This window comes from Mytilus edulis, chromosome 13, assembly GCF_963676685.1.
Source record: "Mytilus edulis chromosome 13, xbMytEdul2.2, whole genome shotgun sequence".
NCBI lineage: Eukaryota > Metazoa > Mollusca > Bivalvia > Mytilida > Mytilidae > Mytilus > Mytilus edulis.
The window spans coordinates 62158518-62173833 of NC_092356.1; the positions used below are offsets into that span (position 1 = coordinate 62158518).

Genomic DNA, 15316 nt, shown 5'->3' on the forward strand with positions numbered 1-15316 from the left:
GATATATGGCCATGTTATCTTACGTGTTTATTTAATTTTGTTGTTCTTTTTTTTGTAAAAGTTTCTTTTCCAAATTTATTTTTGGACAAAAAATGCAGAAAATAGATAAAAGTCAACTTTCAGTGGAAATTACTCCTGTGAAGAGTTGGATGGTAATAATAAGAAAAAAATAGATTATTTTGTGCAGAACTAACTTATTTTTCTATATCTATCATAGTTTGTTCCAAAACTGCAAAATCATCTTTAAAGAGCAATTTCTCGTTCAGAAGTCAATTGATGATTTAAACCATATTGACTTATATGTAGAAAATATTTTGCAAAACCATTGCCATATATTGTTACACTCTTATACTTGTAATATTTGTTTCTGCCAACAAAATCATGGTAATTAAAGTGCAAACCCTCTTATCAGGAGTCTGCTGACAATTTCTGCTTTGTTGACATGTCTGTAGAGCTTATTGCGTTTACCATCTTTGCTATTTACAATTTTTCTCTCTATCTAAAATGTTTTGGGAAAAAATGGACAAAAACGTCTTTCAAAAGCAAAATTTGATGGAGTTGTATATCTTTTTTTTGCTGAACTTTTTTGTTGTTTATTCTTTCTCTCTGCTGATAGTTTCTGCAAATGATTAATATAGTCTTTCAAGGGCAATAACTCATATAAGGATAACTCCTATAAGTGGTCAGTTTACCAATTGATCTTGTGCATATGTATGTTAAAACAAAAGTAGCAGTACTTAATGAATACAAATCAAGTTTGATAATGCAGATACCTAGATTAATGCATAGTGTATCTATTAAATATATAATCACTTCGTTATGTTACTGTTCTCCTTTATATTAATACCAAGTGGCATTTATTTCAGCACACACTCAAAGTAGTTTGTAAGTTTATTGTAAGTCTATAAGAATAAAAAATACCATTCTTAATATATATTTATTGTGCATTAATGATAATCCGTAAGTTAAAAATCAAACAATTAAGATGCTTGTTTAAACAAAGAAAAAATGCTTATTAATCACGATATCGCAATACACTAGTATTTCTATTTATTTGTTGAAAAAAAGCTGATGTTAACTGTTTCATTTTAATGAAGAACTTTAGGTAATTGCTAACAAAAAAGTAAAATAAAAAATATACTGAACTCCGAGGAAAATTCAAAATTGAAAGTCCATATTCAAATGGCAACAGAAATCGTAATAATTTAACCAACGAAAAAAAATACTTTTATGTACATTTATACTCGCTGCCGTTAATCTTGGAATTCTCGCTTAGATTCATTTAAATTTGACGAATGAATGTTATACTGTGTTCTTCCATTTATCATAACTGTTTCGAACATGAAATGATACAAAACTTAAAGCAGTTTAATTCTTTTAGGAAAAAAGATGTCACGATTATTCAATGGAAAGTTGTCAGTGGGTTATATTCTATTCTGAAACAGATAAGACTGTATTTTTCTGAGATGACATGTTTTAACAATCTTGATAATTTACCATATAAAAAAGTTGCTGATCATATCAATTTTAAAATTTACACATACGTATTATTTAGAGGATCCAAGAGCTGACCAGAGCTCATGTTTTGTCTGTTATAATGTATCATACATTTGCTTAAATTTCAAATTTGATTAATTAAAAAGTAATTGAACAAATATAAGTTTAAAAGTCATTAAAAATAAAAACAATGAAAATGAAGAATTCAGCTTATAGTAAATATGAACCATAGTATTTAGAGCGACATTTTTCTAATTTAAACAAAAATGTTTCTGCTTTGTTCTATATTTTACTACACTCGCCATCTTACAGTTGTGCATAAATCGTAATTGCTTCTGCATTACCAAATATCATAGATGACTTAGATTATATGTCAAATGTAGTATGCAATTTGCAAAATATAGCAGAAACTCACATTGAACTAAGGGGTGATATTCAGTAAAATGTTTACCAGCATTGTATGGAGCAAACTTGTAACCTTCAACTAGTGCTACATTAACATTTTTTCATTTCGCAATTTATGCACAATGAGGAAGAAGAATTTTATCTATTATAGGTTGTACTTTGTATATACAGCTGTTTCTCAAAACACGCCTCTTTTGGGGAGAACTTGAATATTCATTGAAAATTAATTTTGTTTACATACTGGTTCCCAGTTATGATCTCTGTGTTCCATCTCACAGAGACATAACTTGGGAATGTTACCAGTAAATTTACATGTGCATATTGGTTACAGTGAAATCTGTGGTAACCTTTCATTCGAGGTAGGGGTAGTAAAGAAAATTAGTGTTAGTTTAAACTCTGAGAAGTTCAGGGCATATAAACGTTGAAAATTTGCAGCACAGCCCTATATTTTGACCTTTGAAAACAATTGTGGTGGATATGAACTTTCAATTCTAGGATAAGATTTTTTTCAAAACTTCATAGTAAAAGTGGTACAGTTTTAGCCGTAAAAGGAGTTCCTATGGGAAATTGCATTGTCAATATTTACAGAATTGCAACCTTTAAACACAAACAGCAAAGGAAAGTGTCCACTACTGAAGGCACACAATACTGAAAAGCATGAAAGGAAAAGTAGTACTGTTGAATATGTAATGAAAACATATTTTGATAAAAAAAAAAGAGGTTTACAAATACACTACATGAGGAAACTGAAAAAACTTTTTGTTGTTTGCAAAGCACATAATAATCATATTTTTATTAATCAATCAAGTTTAATAGGGGCATTTTCAATTATGTATTTTGAATAGTATTCATGAGCATATTTAAACTTTGTATCAAAAATGTAACAACTGACAATATTTTGTAAAATTAAAATTGTTTGCCATGAATTTTGATAACTTAAACATTCAAGTATATATATATATATTGCATGCAATTCTTTCAATAAATGATTAAAAAAAGAAATAAAATAAAATAATACAATATATGCCTATCCATCCATCTATACAGCTATCAGTGTCCATATAAAGAAAAAACAATACAATATATGCCTATCCATCCATTAACTTATCTTAATGTTCAAAACCCTGAGAAGTCGATACCAATGCAGTAGAATTAGTACAATACACTCAACTAAAACAAATTTAACCTTTGCATGAATTATATTCCCTAGTCATTTAATAATGGCCATTGCAATCTTAAGAGTGTAGAAAATATATTTAACATTTTAAAATATTTGACCCTGAAAATCTATTTTCTCAATATAATGATGGTCTAAAGTGACATTATGCAAAGAATATTTTCAAATATTAGCTTTGTTAGAATACAACTGATATATCTTAACACAAACAGCAGGAGTAATGCAATATTACACAAATAAACATGTGCAAAAACAAACAATTGAAAAGTAATGTAAATTTACATATTCTTTATACAAAAAAACCCAAGTTGACAAGAGTATGTGTCAGATATTTTCATATACACATACTCACATTGTCGTTGTCTCAAAGACCGTTATCTTACAACTGTTCCAGATGCTTATTATCATAAATATAGATTTAAAATGAAAATATGACTAAGGTATCGAATCACAGAACAGTTTTGTCCAGGTGAGTTAGAATCATTGAAGACAAATAGTTGTCTGACTAGAAGGTATTGGAGTGAAATTGAATTGTAAAAATCTGTTTTTAAATATTATTAACAACAAACTATACAGCTATCAGTGTCATAAGATTATGCTAAAATGTCCAGTACATCAGAAATTTTTTACATTTCACACTACGTGCATTACATTTTTATTTTATGGAGACCATAAAATTAGGTTTGAATGTGACAAAACCTTTATGGTTAACCACCTTTATCAAAATATTTGACCTGATATGGGATGGAAAGATACACTCACACCAAAACATAATGCATCCTGTTTATTGTAGCCAATGCATAGCATTGATACCGACATTAAAATACTTAAGATTTTACTTTGAAATATTTGAGAACTTCATTTGAGAAAATTGAAATACATTGACTAATATTTCCAATCAAGACACACACTAATTCTAAGTATACCACATTTCAAAACTAAATAGAAATTTTAACAATACATATTAATTGAGTAATAGTTCGAAGTAAATTAACAGGTGAACAATATTTCAGCAATAACGTTTATTAATTTAGTTTGAACAATCCTATCTAAAATAAATAAAAATAAATTATAACATATCCTTTTTCACATAACTATACTTTTTATAACATAATACACATGATTTAAGTGTAACTGGTACAACCTAAATGGCCAATGAAATACTTAATGCATAGTTAAATAAAGTCGAATATGATTGACACTACTCATATGCTCTTTCTAAATAAAAATCTAAATTTATACAGACTATCTTGGCAATATGTTCTATCGCATCTTTTGACCTTTAATATCAAATTTCTTCCCAAATATTTCCTGTATCAGCCTACACATTCCTCTGTCTTTGTCAATAAAGTGTATTTCTCTAACCAATGTACTTGGAGATTTTCCTACTGTACTCTATAACTTCTCCATAATGCGGTTTGCGACACTACGCCTTTGGAACACCAAATATACCTGACAGATAAAAGAATTGTTTATGAAGGTATGTTTAAAACTCGTAAATATGCTTAAAGGAAATAGCATTTTCTTTTTCCTTCTATTATGTCTACACAATGAGACTGTATAAATGCAGTGAACACGATCCCTTTAAATAGTTGAAAAGAATACTAAAACATATTTTTAAATAAATCAGCTCAAACGTGCCCTTTTTGTTGCCATGGTACCATGAACAAATTATCTGTGCATATATTGACAATACGGTGCAAAATTCAGTATAGTTTTAGAACTTTAAAACACATCTGGCAAAGATTGTGAATATAAATACGCCAAAGTATTACCCTCTAATTAAGGTGTTTGAAAATTAACACAGAAACAATTTATGATATGCAGATTGTATTGACACACAAATCTATATATTTCAAATGTACGTTTACAGAAATGATAGTCAAACTAATATTTCTACTCCATCTTTTCATTAATACTGAATACTATCAAGTATTTATATTTACAAAGGGGCATAGCTCCAATATTAAGGACGATTTACAAATATACATATATATTATGTAAATAGGATCTTACATTTTTCATGGATATCTGATGAAGCATGTAAGAGGATGGACAAACAGATATGCTGAGACCTACATACCTTCCACATTTTTGTTCAACCATTGTATCATATTTATGTCTTATCAAAAAACAAGCTCTGATAATGTGTTTTTAATTTAACACATCGATCAAATGGTACACAACTGTCATATTCCTAACTTGGTACACGGAGGCAAGATTTAAAAGGCACATGCAAAACAATTATATGATGCATTTATTCTTATACCTAGGAATGGTTGCTTTGAGTATATTTTTCTTTTTACAATTTCAAAAATTAAGAAGGTATGTGTATCCACTAGTACACTTATTCTTAGTTGTATGACCTGATAAGAAATAAACGCGCTATTCGAGCGACGTGAATTAAAATAAGATATTTTAACAAATCATTGACTTTTCTACAGTTTGACAGCTGTTCAGTTTAGACGTGATTTTGAAATAATAGAGTAAACACATGTTATACCTAAATAGACGAAATGTCTTGCACAACTTCGTCATACACATCTTTAGCCGCACTCTCTGGTCCATCAACCTTCACAATGAATGGAAAGGATGATTTTTCAGAGACATGACATTTCCATTCACCATGTTTACTTTCTGAAGAAAAAAAAGAATTTATAATTTTTTTTATATATCATATTATTCGTCGGATACCGTTTTTTTGTTGATTTCCTGGGAATAGGTTAACCAGGTTAAATGTTTAAAAATATACATTTTTACAGTCGTGTATTCAGACTTTACTAAAACCAGGATATCACATCTCAAAAAACGACATTTGTTTCTTTAATCTACAAACATTCATAGCCGCTAAAAGATGAATGATTCAACACTAAATAAATACCATCATGGATCTACAAATGAATAAAATAAAACTAGACAAATGTGATTAATATGTTGACTGGTAAATTTTAATTGCATTCTCATATTTGTAGCACATTTATATAACGTTTATCTAGGTGAAAATTGTGGTCTCAAATATAAGTGCCAATCTAAAGTTTACCACACATGGTCTTATTGGTTTTTTTTTTTACCGAAAGGCAAAACATGTATTGTAAACATAAGAAACAACTTTAAATTTGACTAAACTATATAAATAACTATAATTAAGTTTTCTAACATTGTTTAGGTGTTCCTTGGAATGGATAGAAAACGGCATAAATTCATCAGTTGTTCCCATTTTATTTCAAATGTGCATTATGATGATCCAGTTGTGATGTCTTTACATTTAAACATCTTGTGTAGCTCATTATTAGTTCATGATTATATGCATTTTCATACATAATGAGCATATTTGAAATGGACGAAATTAAATTTTCTAAGCTATTTAAGGAATGAAATCATATCAGACATCAAGGTAATGTCTTAGATTGATATCCTTTAAAAATATAAATGAAAACTTTATATTTATAAATGTTTTAGACAATACAATTAAAGCCAACAATTACCCTCCTGCTTGTCATTTGACTTCATATATTCTGTTTCTATTTCTGCATAGTCTTCAGACTTGAAGTAAACTCTGACGAGTTTAACATAATTTATTTCTGGTAACCCAGTTATTTTTGAATTTTTCTTATTAATTCGATCATCATGACTCTGTATTTCATTCATGAGAATCCTCAACTGTTTATTGGCTGTGACATCTATAAAGATAATACAAATTTAGGATTAAATGAAGATGTAGTGAGCTTGACTCAAAATAAAATTTATTTCGCATTATCACATGTACTCAATACATAATAATTTGATACATGAATAAAGGCAACAGTGGTATACCGCTGTTCGAAATTCATAAATCGGTTGCGGAAACAAGATATCCGGGTTTCAACCTATAATGGTTTACTTTTATAAATTGTTATATGGATGGAGAGTTGTCTCATTGACACTCATACCACATCTTCCTATATCTAAAACTTGAGGGAAACACATCAAATATAAGAGCAGAACAACGACACAACAGAAACACAAAAAACTAAAATGCAACCCACATAGAAAACGAACTATAATATAACATTGGCCATTTTGTTGACATTACATGACAGGACTACATTACAAATACATGGGAGAACATACAGGACAGAGATAATGATTAAATTCCAGAAGCTATTCTAAGAATAAACAGAGATTATTGAAACAAATATACAGTCCTATAGAAATTCTACATCTTCAATAATCCTCTGACAGCGAATACTTTGAAATGCAATTTCAACTAACCACAATTGTAAAAATTAAATTTAAATCAATGTTAAACATTCTCAGACGGATTAAGGTGGCTCGGGCCTTTTCGAAGTTTCTATCAGAAGTGCCGTATTCTTTGTTATTTTATTCTTTACAGAAAGTGAATTAAATTGGTCGAAAAAAATAGGGGGTCACGGACCATTTAAGCTCAAAATTTTACTTTAAAACAGGTATGTAAAAGGGACCGTTTTTCAATGAAATGATAGGAAAAATTGAGGTGTTGACATATTTTTATCGGAATATCAATGAAACGTTATATGACACTTGGTCCAAAACTGTCATATAAAAAGCTGAAATATAACTTCAAAGAATGAGCAAATAAAAAACATAGGTCACCGATAAGGAAAAAAATATATTTTGCTTTAAAACCCAAATTTTGGCGGGAAAATGGTAAAAATGGGTGAAATGTCATTTTGACCCTTTAACAGATACAGATAATAACGAAAATAGGCTTTCAGTCACATAACTACAATGATTTAACATTTCTAATTTACGACAAATACTTTTTAATTCATGCGTGAAATTATGCCCAGTCGAATAGTCCCGATCCAACTTAACCCAAAACATCTGTTTTTAATTCAGAAGTATAAGAAGATATAATGTCAATGGAAATGACCAACATAAAACATACTGAAAGGATCTTAGTCTTAGGCATTTGTTATCATGCTTAGGATATTTGTTGGAAAATTTGGTTGATGCCTGGATAGCAGATGCCAAGGTTATTGTAATATAGCCTTAAATGCTTGGGTGGCAGTTTAATCTTCAAACATATTTACAGATTCTGAAAGTTTCAAATAGAATAAAATAAAGAGGTGACTTCATTCTTCCATCGATATCACTCAATAAATTTCTGTTACATGTTCTAATAGCAGATGAATGTTAACAGACTTTTACCTTGAAAGGAAGATTAACTACATTATTGCTTATAAATAAAAGTATTTACAAACCTGAACAAATGTTTTGAAAAAACAAATCAACCACTTGAAATTTGTTTTCATGCATATGTGTAACTAATAACGTAAAATATGCTATTACTTCCTCTTCAGTTTGTCCTGTTTTTATCTTTGTTACAAAACAGCCATCTCGATCATTCCAATACATTTTCATATCTATGAAAATGAATTTAAAGTTATAATACAAAGCAATAATCTTCGTAATTGAATCTGATCTTAAATACTAAACCAACTACAAATAATCCACTGAAAAAGTAATAAAAGGAAACCTAGATGACAAACATGGTAAAATCATAATTCATTTCGAAATAATAAAAAATAAACATTAAATGGAAATATCTTCATCTTGAACTGATAATAAATATCTTATATTGAGATAGTTGGCAGTCTCGACTTTATAAAAAGTAAAATCACAAAAATACTCCAAGGAAAATTCAAAACAGAAAGTTCCTAATTAAATGGCAAAATTAAAAGTTCAAATACATCAAACGAATAGATAACAGCTGTCTCATTCCTGACTAGGTACATGATTTTATTATGTAGAAAATTGTGGATTAAACCTGGTTTTAAGCTAACAAAACTTCTAACGTATGACATTCGCATCAAGTTTCAAAAACAAACACAATAAGTAAAAATGATACAAATATGGGAACAACAGCAATACGAAACCCCGCCGGAAACTGGGGGTGAACTCAGGTGCCCCGTGATGTTAAGTATACCCTGCTCCAAATGTGGCACCCGTCGTGTTGCTCATGTTATTATCAACCGGTAAATAGTCTGCTTCGGTAGGTCACGCTTCACATATATAAGAATTATAAGATCTATATGAAAAAGAAAAAAATAAATGTGTAAATATACAGTTTATTTAACAAATTCTCCATTTATAAAGGAACATAACTCGATAACAATGTAAATGCCGTCACCCAAATTTGAACTATTCTATATTCTTTTTATATCAAAGATAATAAACATTGCATTTTAAATGCATTAACATATATTTTCGTCTACATAGATACGTATTACCGTATTAATACGACAAACCTAGACTTCCAGATTGTGTAACAACTGCTTTCAAATCTTTATATTTCAAACTGGTAACATATTCCTTATCTGTTACATTAACTCTGGTTTCCAAATCTTTATGAATAAACACCAATTGCTTTGGTGGAATATCTAAAAATGATAAAGTTAACGAAACTTTTATTCATAATTGCTGGAGAAATTGACTAATTGCATCTTCTTATTAAGAAAACAGTAATGGACTTAGTTTCTGGAAATCTGCTTTCATTTTAGCAGAAAGAAATCGTTATAGATGATTACGGCATATTGTATAAAAATGTAAATGTATGTTATTATAATTCTTACATAATTAGGGAATACGTTGATATGATTGGTCGAGAGGACTTCCGGTTGTTGATCTTGACGTTGTTAATTTTTATCGATAGACGACGTTGACCGAACTTCTTTTCGTAACCAATGTAAACAAGATGGCGGCGACGAGAACAAAATTTATTTTCACACGTTAAGCGTAAAATTGAATAAGATAAAAAAAAAATTAAACAGAAAAACCTTTGTTTGAATGATAATACGACTCTTTGTAGTTTATTTTTTTATCAGATAACAAATTTAAATGATTACAACAAATATGTTCATGCGCCAGGCCTATTCAATGACACAAATATACAATTTACGTGTGATAGAGGTTACGAGTGTTGAAAAATATATTACTTATCTCCAATTTTCAAGAATAATAAGGATTAAACGCCTTTTTAAATGAATTTATTGGTGTATAACCTGGACCAAGTCACTCACAAACATATCATAGTGCATTGGTCGAGTTCATACACTAATAAATTCCTTTAAAAAGGCGTTTAATCCTATAATGATGATTTGTAAATGTTTGATTATATAGATGCAACATGAAGTATCTATGAAATTTACACCTGCCTTAGTTTAATTATTTCAACCTTATACCAACTCAAAGGATCCATGCACAGTATGTTCGATAGAGCCTTCTTATTCAATTTAACCTTCCACTCAATTTAAGGGGCGAAAACGTTACAATACTGTGAATATAAGAAGGAGCTACTTATTTAGCTAGAGTAATAATCGATATTCAAATCCTTGAAATATAAAAACATAAACCAGGTCGTGATTGCATGGTAAATCAAAATAAAGAGCATGGAAAAACAGTTAATTAATGTAATATTATTTTTATGCAAATAAACATTCTCGATGCCCTAACGTCAAAGTATCGAAATTGCAACCATTTAGCAAAAATAGCATAGGAATCTCACACGTTTTCCTGGTGACTAGTCACTTAACAAATCTAAATATACACAAAACGTTCACAGTACATATCAACAGTTATCCACTTGAAAATATAATATGGTAATTCGGTGGGTGACATTGGATTATATCTTGTTTTTCGTAGATTTTATTGATAGAAATTGGGCTGCCAGTTTTCTGGTTTGAATTGTTTCAAAATTTTCATAGCGGAAACCTTTGATAACAGACTAAACAGTAAGGGGTAACCTATAATTGTCTATATGCATGACATTTGTGGTGAATTAGTTGGATCATTTGCAATAATACCACATCTTCTTATTGTCATAGCTTACACACTACCTTTAAACCAATCAGTATTTACTTTATGGCCTATGCAAGGTATTCAGAATAACTTAACAATACCTAACCATTTAAATACTATATTCAACTGTGGCATACACCAGTAACTATAAGTTATTATACTACATGTATTGAGCAACTGCAGATAATGTAAATTTATAAAACTGACATGTATTTAAATGTTTACAAATACAGGCAGATTCACACTTTCTGGTATTTCGATTGTAGTAGTTGATTGATAAGGTTATCATCTTGTTTGTAAATACAAAATATTTGATGGAAGCAGCAAAGACTTATCTGTATATTCTTAGGTTTGACAAAAATTATATCAAATTGCTGCCACTGATACAAGAGTCCTTACATAATACCAACAAAGCAACTCAAAGTAATTGAATCAGGTAAAGAGTAAGAGTGACCTTAGTTTGTAGGAAGGGTACATTATTCCAAAGGTCCATCGTATACCAAAGTTTTCTGATTGAAGCTGCTTGTTTTATTCAATGCCTATTATTTGAAATTTTGATTAGAAACCTTGTGATGAACCTTAAAATATAGGTCATCAATGTCGAATGATTAGTCGCGAGCTTATGTGGTGAACTAACACATAAACTCATATCACTGTTGATCAATACTTGTCTAAGAACTGGCTGTCTTTTGGGTTTTCTGTGCATTTGATTTGTTGTGTTATTGATATATAACGTCATGTCATTCATATCTGCTTGTGGTTATGTAACCCAAATATACCAAATTCAACAGATCAATCAAATGTCACAACATTATTTTTTTTAGATAAATACACTTTCATCATTCACTACTGTGCAATTATGAATGTATTTGACTTAAAATTTATCTTACCATATTTTATATTGGCCGTAACTTTGTTTTTCTTCCACTTGCCAATATTTTCGAAAATCTAAAATTTAAAAAAAACCAACAAATTAGCACCATGAAAAAATAAATTGTTTCATCATTTCATGAAGCAAAAACTGTTAAACAATCAAAATACATTCAAGGAGCTTAATTCACCCATCGCGACAATATGTCATAACGATATACATTTTAACCTTCTTTGTCACTTTTATTTCTTCCGAAAACAAATAATTCATTTTGAAATTAACATGTGTACGATTCCAACTGATGTGAACAGAACTTCATCGTTAAACCTTACACTAAATTTTAGCTTTATACAGAACAAAAAGATGGAGTGAAAGTCAGACTGAAAAGTATAACTCATTTTGAAATGTTTGCTTTACTAGGACATGAGGATAAGTTATTGATGTTATTTGCAAATTGTTAGGGCTGATGCTTAAACAAGAAAAGCAATAATCAGGTACTTATATGTCTTTCATATGACTTTTTTTTCTCTCCAGAGTATGAAAATGAAGTCTTTAAAAAAGTTTACTGTACACTTTTACTAGTTATTACCTGAAATACAACATTGTCTTCAAACACGACAAAAACAACTCGCTTTAAGTATGTAGGATTTGTCTTTTCATACTCATCGACAGCAGCAAACATTGTCTTGGCAACCAAGCACGGAGGATATCCTAAAGTACCAGTACCAAGAGCAGGAAAAGCAATTGATGTCATTTCACTTTTTTCAGCTGCCTTCAAACACCTTATCACAATGTTCTTCAAAATCTGTTATAAATAATGTCCATACTAATTAGTGACACAATGAACTATGATACAAATGCTACTATTGGTTGGTTATTTAGTCATGCAGAAATCTTATATATTATGACAATGTTGTGACATCAAACACATGTCACAACTGACATTTTGACCAATCTTTATTTTATATATATTTTATACTTATATTTTATGCAGATTTCTCTTTCATGATAGCAGTTTGTAGACAGCATATAGTCAACAAAAAAATCAAGTAAATTATTTCTTGAATAACTTACTCTTGTTTTATGAACATCTCGAGAATGGTACTTAATATTTTATGATACATCGGACCATCATTGTCTTCTATTTACCCAAAGGAAATTACTTTAGATAAATCTAACATAATTAACTTAATTATCCTTTTCTAGATTTAGACTTTTCAATTTCTTAAGGGAAACTCCATACTACAATTTACGACAAAAGAGACGATTTTTCATTCCCTGTTATTAATTTTCCTTTTTTATACCGTGATGTTCCTTTAGCTCCATCATACGGTGTTTATATATTCCAACTCATTTTATGCCCGCGTGTGTAGGGATGTCATAGATTTTAACGAACGTAATCAATGTATCACTGCTAAATTATTAAGTTAGGGATATCGTTTACAAAAATTACTTAAAATTTTTACTTCATAGATACAAATATTTAATTTAGCTGTACTTGTAGAAAATTGATCAAAAACGGTATTTCACATCCTAAATTTTGTAACGGTTATATTGTATTTAAAGCGAGGAAATCACAAAATGATCATTAACTCATCAAACCTTTAAACAATTGGCTATCTTATACCCTATACGATTCTAATGTCAAGAAATTAAACATAACTAAAATTTTAGGGGATGTATTAATACACATCTACGTTTATTTTCTATATACAGGTTACAATATCTATGTAATACATTATAAGTATTTATCAATCGATCAACTCTTATCTATTCTACTGCCTGTCGATATTCTTATGTTTGGCATTGCCAGAGTTATATCTTCCTTGACTTTCCATAACGTAAAAAATACTTAATCACTGGGATGTCTTTTAGCTGATTTAAGTCTCTGATGCATTATTTGTTATTGTTATTTGTTTTTGCTTAAAACTACCTTTCAGTAACTGCAAGTACTCTCAAATCGTAATATTTTACTAATACTATAGATACAACTTTGTTTTCAAATGCTTAAAATTTATACCTCGTCTCTCTATTTTTGACATATACCAACTTAGATAAATGTTTAGTATGACTATGAATTTTTGACTTCTGTTCTTGTACTATGAACAACAAAAACCTTTTTTTTTTGTATAAATAATATTTTTGTTTTCCATTACTGTATACCTTACAACAAGTTATTTTCATTTACTTGTGAATATTATTTCATTTTGAGGCATTTTGTTCAAGGTCATTATTGTGTTTCTGATTATTGTTTAACATTTAACCCTTTATTCTATTGCTTTTGTGTTTACATTGTGTCATAAATTATTTTTTTTCGTTTAGTGTATACTATACTTTTGTTGTTATGTCTTTTGATTGAGCCATTTTAATTAATATTTGATGGTGTTTTTTTCTATGTGGTGATGTTACACTAGTGTGTCAGATAAGGGGGAAGGTTGGTACATATTTTAAAGTTTATATCCGCGACATATTTTGGCACTTGTACTAAGTGTGGAACATGGTGTTCAGTGGTTGCTGTGTGTTGGTGTGGTTGATAATTATATCTTGTTTGTCGTTTTTAAATATAGATTAAACCGTTGGTTTTCCTGTTTGAATAGTTTGACAATTGTCATTTTTGGGGCCCTTTATAGATTGCTGTTTAGTGTCAGCCAAGGCTCCGTGTTGCAGACCGTACTTTGATTTGTAAAAAGTAAAATCACAAAAAATACTGAACTCAGAGGAAAATCCAATCGGAAAGTCCATAATCACTTGGCAAAATTAAATGACAAAACACATAAAAAACCAATAGACAAGAACTGTCATATTCCTGACTTGGTTCAGACATTTTCAAATGTAGAAAATGGTGACTTAAACCTGGTTTTATAGCGCTAAAACTCTCACTTTATGGACAGTCTCATCAAGTTCCGTTATATTTACAGTGATGCGTGAACTAAACAGACATAAAGAATAATATAGTAAAAATATGGATGTATATCAGGAAAAAGATTCAACATATTATGGTCAAGTAAGGGTTCATACTTTTATTGTTGGTCTATATTTGCTTGTGTGCTAATGATATTTATGAGATTAAAGGATACACCAAGAAACTTACTTCAGTAGAAATATTTCCATCACAAACAAAGTTTATGTACAATGCTACATGAAAAATCTTTTGACATATCATATGCCCTGCAGATGTGATGGCAATATCTCCTATGTTTATGCCATTTTTGTAATTTTCTTTACATTTATCTTGAACAGATTTACCAGCTTTCTCCACAAGTTTTTTAGATACAATTCCATTCCTCAAATTGAGTGAAACACCCACAGAATTTATTAAGACATCGACCTTAAAAACAAACATGTAAATATATAGATTAACCACACTTTGTCTAAAAAGGTAAATATTATGGTACAAATAACGACAGGCGAAAGAAACGAACGAAATTCGAAAACGCAAAAAATGACAAAAAGACAATTAACTGTACAGTACATAAAATATAACATAAAAAACTAAAGACTGAGCAACATATACCTGTAGGGTGATTTAAGTTCTCTGGATCAGGCTC

General features: G+C 29.6%; 1 protein-coding gene across 1 annotated transcript in view; it reads right to left on the minus strand.

Annotated features, from left to right (window-relative positions):
• Positions 1-878: 878 nt before the first annotated feature.
• LOC139502154 (uncharacterized) overlaps positions 879-15316 on the minus strand; it is a 37110-nt gene continuing 22672 nt past the window's right edge. The window contains exons 12-19 of the mRNA XM_071291532.1: positions 14860-15096; positions 12358-12573; positions 11788-11845; positions 9349-9480; positions 8302-8463; positions 6565-6759; positions 5583-5716; positions 879-4531 (exon numbers count right to left, since the gene is read on the minus strand). Coding sequence (XP_071147633.1) covers positions 5583-5716; positions 6565-6759; positions 8302-8463; positions 9349-9480; positions 11788-11845; positions 12358-12573; positions 14860-15096 — 1134 coding nt within the window. The 3' untranslated portion in view covers positions 879-4531. The remainder of the gene's footprint in view (positions 4532-5582; positions 5717-6564; positions 6760-8301; positions 8464-9348; positions 9481-11787; positions 11846-12357; positions 12574-14859; positions 15097-15316) is intronic.